The sequence below is a fragment of the Lepisosteus oculatus genome, chromosome 7, assembly GCF_040954835.1.
Source record: "Lepisosteus oculatus isolate fLepOcu1 chromosome 7, fLepOcu1.hap2, whole genome shotgun sequence".
Lineage (NCBI taxonomy): Eukaryota > Metazoa > Chordata > Actinopteri > Semionotiformes > Lepisosteidae > Lepisosteus > Lepisosteus oculatus.
Window position 1 is genome coordinate 35283538 of NC_090702.1, and position 7011 is coordinate 35290548.

Genomic DNA, 7011 nt, shown 5'->3' on the forward strand with positions numbered 1-7011 from the left:
ATACTTTATCCCATGCATGTAATGGGGAATCGCTATTTTTTACAAACATCCGTCTGGAATAAATCAGAACGGCGTCCAGTTTTTAAATAGAAATGCCAAATAAACCAAAACTTTATTTAAATATAAGCGGTTATGTTAGAAAGGGTATAGTTTGTCAATTTCACATCTAAGGCTAATTTTAACTCGGCTGCGACTTGGGGGGAAAAAAAAGACCTCTGTCTTATGCGTTGTAATAATGTACCTGTATAAGATGAGACCAAGGTACCAAAAGACCTAGAGACTAGATATACGCACATAGTGATACATCCACCATGCATTTTTTAAAACCTGGATACAGCGAGTTAATGAGATCAACTAGACAGAAAAAAAGCGTGATCTCCACCTTCGATTTCCCAAGCTCTGTTTCTTCAGGCAGGAGCTCTGCAGAGCCGCAGAAAAATGGATAAAAAAAGGCGCGTCTCGGAATTCCCGCCACGTGTGCCGCGACCTCCTCCCTTTTATGCTAATCATCCGTTTTCGGTTGGTCTGAAGGCAGTGCGCGGCGATCCAGTCGCAGTTTCATTGGCTGGAATCGCACCTATGCAAATGCGGGTGTTCCATTTTGCTAATGAACGCAATGCAAAGCTTTCAGACAAGAAATCCTTGGGCGTCTAGTACTATGCTAAAATAGTGCGGTTGCTGAGCGTTACCGGCGTTTTGAAACGAAGCGCGCAAGAGAATCGAGAATTCTCAGTATTTTTCGCATGTCCTTTTCATTCCTTTACTTTGGAGGGCGGGAGTCGTGTTAAGGCTGTAGTCGTGTTAATGTTGAATATTAGTTTGAGTGGCGGAGGGATATATACGCCCCCTCCACGCGTCAAAATATTGGAGTTAAGAAGTGGGGGCGGCCGCGGCTCGGGCTCAGAGTGGGAGAGTCTGTGATCCTGCTGGAGCGCTGTGGCAGGAGATTAGATTGCTGTTGCTGCATCAGCTGCATATTCGTGTGGACTCCCTGATTTTATATATCTGTATTCATCGCAGAAAAAAAAAATCGAGGGAATCTTTTCGTCAAGTTTACAAACATGATATGAATTACTTTCTTGAAGCAGTTTTGTTTAAGAAGTTACTCCTCTCGGATCTACAAGCGTGATATCTGCTGCTCCCGGAGGTTTTGCAGTGCGGCGGTGGTGCTGCGCCTTGGATCAGTGATCAGCATCATAACAAACCTGGAGATTGGAAATTTGTGCTTGACCTGAATTGGATTGGATTGCTACTGGTCATCGAGAACTTCTGAAACTAAGCAGGGGATTGTAAAGATCCGTGTACAGAGAAAAAGAGACCTTTGTTAGAATATGTTGCTGTCCAAGTTTGGCTCGCTGGCTCACATTTGCAACCCGACCGGCATGGATCATTTACCGGTTAAAATCCAGCTCCAACCAGGTATGGTGAAGTTGACGTCGGGCTGTTTTTAAAACGTCTGTGCGCGTTGTTCGGATATTTTCCTTAAGATTTCTGCCACTTTTTCTGAATGGATCTCTGTCTCTTATTTTAAGATGTGGCGAGTTTAGGTAGAGCCTTGTGGGCGTCCAGCGATTAATGTTCTCACAAATAAGCAGGTCGCCTTCAAATCGGACGCCTAACGAGACTTGTAGTGCTGCTTGAGAATATAGAAACACGCGTGCTCATGTGCCATCTACACGTTTGTGTTTGTTTGCAGTGAAAGTGGAGAAGGAGCCCTTTGACAAGGTGTACCAGGTGGGCTCCGTGCTGGGCAGCGGCGGGTTCGGCACCGTCTACGCCGGCAACAGGATCTCCGACGGTCTGGCGGTAAGGGCGGCGAGTTTTATCGGCATCTTATCCGATTACTTTCTGTGGCACACATGGAAGCATTTCTAATTTTTTTTCTTCTTCTCTGGTTGCAGGTTGCTGTGAAACATGTGGCTAAAGAGCGAGTGACGGAGTGGGGCTCGATAGTAAGTAGGCGCTGATCTGAATGTCTGGCTTTGCGCGTCTTGAGCCGCCGGTTTCGTCCGAGGTCTGCGCTGTGCGGTTATTTGAACGCAGATTTGTCATTTGATTTTTTTTTTATTCTTTATAAACGTGGGTTATCTTTATTTATTAAAAAAAAGATGGATAAACGGTAAACGCGCAGTAGAAGGGGAGGGAGTGTGTGTGTGTGTGGGGGGGGGGTACGCGATTGTAATATTTCAGTGTTTTCCTTTCAGAACGGCGTGATGGTGCCCTTGGAGATTCTCCTCTTGAAGAAAGTTGGCACTGCGTTTCGGGGCGTGATAAAGCTCCTGGACTGGTACGAAAGAGCCGACGGTTGGCTGATCGTCATGGAGAGGCCGGAGCTGGTCAAGGACCTGTTCGACTTCATCACCGAGAAGGGCGCTCTGGATGAGGAGACAGCCCGGGGCTTCTTCCGCCAGGTCCTGGAGGCGGTGCGGCACTGCTACAGCTGCGGGGTGGTCCACAGGGACATTAAGGACGAGAACCTGCTGGTGGACCTGCGGACCGGCGAGCTCAAGCTGATCGACTTCGGGTCGGGGGCGATTCTCAAGGACACGGTCTACACGGACTTCGACGGTACGCGCGCCGTGGACGGTTTCTTGCAGCCTGTGCTGGAATGGATTATGACCCCGGTTTAAAATCCCACACAGGCTGGATCAAAAAGATTGAATTTTGAGTGCTTCAGTACCCTGTCAGTTAATGCCTGATGGGTTTCTGGCTTTTTTTTAGCGAGGAATTAAAAAGGGATGTTTGCCTTGTTAGAGGCTACCCCGAATTTGTGACGCAGCAGTTTGTTTCGCTAATATTTAAAGGGTTTTCCTAGGGGGCGATATCCTCTGCTGTGAATGGCAAACGAAGTGCTCATGGATGTTATTACATTTTTAGAGACTGTAGCAGTAGAGAGCTCTTGGCAATGTGCTTACGTTTTGGTTTTTAAAAGCCCGTAGTTTTGGTAAGAAACCTTTAGATAATTGGGTTAAGGTAGCCTGAAAGGGAAATATTTTGATGTCGTGGTGGAGGCTTGGTAATCCTGCACATGCAAATAGAGACTCTTGTATTGAAGCGCAGTTTTGATGGAAATGTGATCGGCTGCCACGTAACATCTGTTTGTTGTGAATCCCGAGCCCGTGGGTCACGTGACGGCCAGCATCATGGATTCCTGTTTTTGTTTGGTATCCAAGATACACTCCTGCCCCTGGGGGGGTTGGATGGCGGGTTTTAAATCCCTTTGGAAAGAAGAGAAAGAAAGGTAGCTTTTGTTTCTCTCCAGGGGAACAGTGGGGAGGTTATTCACAGACACCAGAGTGAGAAAATCAGTGCCAGATTGAAAAGCCCAGGGGTTGTCAGGCGGCAGGAACATGGTGATGCAGTCGGTCTCTCCTCCCCCCCCCCCATTCCCCCAAGTCTTTTCCATGATTTTATTTTGGGTTTGCTGTTAACTGCAGATGCTACGTGGACAGATAGGGGGAGGGTGTAGAAGGCAGCTTGGCTGTTTGTAAACAGTCAGCTGATTGACGTTATACAATGCAAAGGCCAAAGCCTAATCCAAAAACAGTTGTAAGCAAAGTCCAATTAAGAGGATTATGGAACACGTAATTTTAGCCACATGGCACAAAAGGAAATGGTGGAAGGTAGGGGAATTCTTGTCCAGGGCTAAACTAGTGAATCCATTGATTAGGATGGTGATTTTTTTTTCCCCAGGCACCAGGGTGTACAGTCCACCTGAGTGGATCCGCTACCACAGATACCATGGCCGGTCAGCAACTGTGTGGTCACTGGGTGTGCTGCTGTATGATATGGTGTGTGGAGACATCCCCTTTGAACAAGATGAGGAGATCCTGAGGGGGCGATTGTACTTCCGGAGGAGAATTTCAGCTGGTAAGACATTAATATCTTCCATGTAAAAATCCAATTGTAAGCTAGATCTTGTACTCATCACCATTTTTAAGTAAATGGAGGTCCCAAAGTACTTGATATTTTGATTTTGGGAAAAATTGCATTTTGAGTCCTCCCCTTAACTCTATTTGAATTTCTTTCTTTTTAAGAATGTCAGCAGCTGATTAAGTGGTGTCTTTCTCTGAGGCCTTCAGACAGACCTACACTGGAGCAGTTATTTGATCACCAGTGGATGCGTAAAACAGAGGTTGTCAAAACAGAAGATTGCGATATCCGATTGAGAACCATGGACAATGACGCGTCAAGCACAAGCTCAAGCAAAGAGAGCCTTTGAAGCCCTTGAATGACCTTACAAGACTAGCCACATGCCAAGAACTCTGTGGCTTTCCTGCCACTCTGTGTGCGTGTGTGTGTGGGATTGGATGGGATGCTTATTTCACATTCTGCAAATCTGAACCTTTTATTTCTCCTTTTTAGGGAACTGTAATTTCTATTTCTGGCTTCTCCCTTTTTTTTAAATTATGAATTTTCCTCATTGGGAACACTACTGTTTGGGAGTGCCAGGCCAGTGCTTTTATTTATTTTCTTATTTTGTAATAAGGCTGGTTATGAACCTGGTGACCCTCCTGAACAGAATTCAGATTTTGCTCTCATAGAGCCTTACTAGTTTTGTTTCAAATGTTAAAATTTTGCTTTTGAGTGCCTTTTGAAAGCTGCATTAGTGGGGCGTTCTTCAGGTGTAACTGTTGCATGTTTTTAAATTGCACAGGGGGACATCCCAGGGTTTTTGGTGTTCCGTCATGTGCAGTTCTAAAGCTGCTTGGTTTCAGATTAAAAGGTCCTCTTCACTGGTGATGGAATACTTGAAATGCAGACCTTCACAAACACTGCACCCTTTTCTTTGCTGCTCTAAAGATACTTCGTTGTATGCGGAGATGTGGGATACATGTCAAAGCGTTTTTTAAATGTATATTAAATACTTCCAACCACCCCCCCCCCCCCTCTACCACTAGGCTCGGATTCCCTACCTCCCCTTTCTTCCACCATACTGCAAATGGTATGTTTCTGGCTAAGGCATGTCAGGGCATGGTTGTAAAATGCACAATCAATGCAATATTCATGAACTCAGTTATATTTTTTAAAAAATGTGTATAGTGTATTTATGTACAATTTCCATGTCATTTTATTTATTTGTGCAAGTTAGACATTCCACAGTACCACTCTGTGGCTATTTATTTTCTCTAAACCTTTTTTAAGAAATAATATTCCTTAAGTTGTTTGATCATGGCCTTTGTTTGCATTCCTGTAGTTTTTTTTTAGTTAGCCAGAATTCAGCTGTCACTCAAGCTGGAGACTGGTGTCACTAGTAAAAAGGTATATTTTATGTGGAAGGGCGGTGAGTATTTATTTATTTAATTTTCATTTCCAATGATCATTGGTAATGATAGGCCGTGAATGGCTGTATCGGAAATGTACAGTTATACTGTTTGGATAAAAGGTTTTAAATTATTAAATTTGTGTAGTCTCCATTCATTAACTATTAGGAGGGCGGCATGTAATTTGTTTAAATTACTGTGTGCTGTGCGTAGTTGCATTTATGCAGCTCAGATTTGGAATTTTTTTCCTTTTTTTCCACTTCAGCAGTGTGAAATACTACAATGGAGAGCATATTTTTTTATACCAAAATTTCAATTAAAAGTTTGTTTTTAACAATGGTGTGGAATTTCATTTACTGTAAGTGCATCGCTTGAATGGTATGTTGCAGGGATGACTCTGTGCGTGGGCCTGAGAGTCTTCTTGTCTTCAATTTAAATGTAAAGCTTGCCTATTTTTTTAGGTCTTAATAAAATGACATTTAATCTGTAGGAGATTGACAAATGACTGGAGAGACATCTTGACCAGCTGAGCTGGTAAAATGTTTTACCAAGTAATAGGTCACATTTGGACTGTGGGTTTAAAGATGGGTTCTGTCATGAGCTGGATGTAACCAGGATCCTGTAAGTGGTAGTGCACAGCTGCCTGAGAGTGGGCAAGGGTAGTGTGGGAGTAATTGGACCAAGCTCTGTATTCATGGTACCCCATCTGGCCATCTGCAACCATACAGTGCTGTTGACGCAGGGCGAGCATGTTCTCCAATCAGCACAGAATCTCCAGTACATCTCTGAATCAGGTGTGTATAACAAGAAATAGCGATTCCAAACATAAATATGGGAATCTGGTGCATGAGGGCTGGTCGTAATTTATAGATATAAAGTGAAGTTTTAAATGGAGACCTTCCCCCCCCCCATTAAGAGACCTCAAGTTTTGGTTTTCAGTATGTACTTGAAAACAGGTACCTCGGTTTGCAAGAAACACCTGGTTTGGTTTTTGATTTAGTTTCATTCCTATTCTGTTTTCCTGAGAGCTGTTAAGTCCTCAAAACAAGTTCTGCAGGGGCTTTTGACTTGGTCTCATGAGACCCAAATAAACACATCTGATCTTATCGAAAGTGTAAGGTTTGGCCATGCTTCCATCCATTTAATGGGTGGAAGGGCTTAATCTCTTATAAATATGGTGACAGCTGTATTTTAATGTGGGAGGGCTAGAGCAGGCACCTCAATTAAAATAGATAGCATATCTTTGGGTTGTTGGAGGAAATAGGTGTGCTTGGGAAAAATCCATGTGTACATGAAGAGCTCATATACACATCACACAGTAGGTATCCCGGTACCCAGTAGCACTAACCACCACCCTCCGTTAACATATTCACATACTGTAGACATGATCAATGTCACCTACCCCTCTATAACGCATCTACTCGCCTAACTACTGGACCCCACTTCTGGTCCTGGAGGAACACTCACTGTCTTCTCTGTTTTGTAGCTTTTAGACTGCCTAGGTCTTAATCAAAGGCTAACGGGTAACTGTCTTCTATTTGGAGTACACTTGTGCACTTAATTTGAGCTCTTAATAGTTCAATTGCTCTTAAAATTTGATTTTGTAAGTGTTATCAACCCTGCATTTCCCTATTTAATATAGTTTATGAACATTCAGGTGTTTTACCCAACATGACCTCTGTAGAAAGATAATTGTTCATTGAGGGAGTATCTCGAGACAGTCATTCCCACTTGTGAGCGTTCATCA

At 43.7% G+C, this 7011-nt stretch overlaps 1 protein-coding gene across 1 annotated transcript; it reads left to right on the forward strand.

Annotated features, from left to right (window-relative positions):
* Positions 1–649: 649 nt before the first annotated feature.
* On the forward strand, positions 650–5402 carry pim3 (Pim-3 proto-oncogene, serine/threonine kinase). Its single transcript, XM_006633431.3, has 6 exons — positions 650–1419; positions 1697–1806; positions 1902–1952; positions 2205–2568; positions 3694–3870; positions 4038–5402. The coding sequence occupies exons 1-6, from the start codon at positions 1332–1334 to the stop codon at positions 4220–4222; spliced, it is 975 nt and encodes a 324-aa protein (XP_006633494.1). The 5' UTR covers positions 650–1331; the 3' UTR covers positions 4223–5402.
* The last annotated feature ends 1609 nt before the right edge of the window (positions 5403–7011 follow it).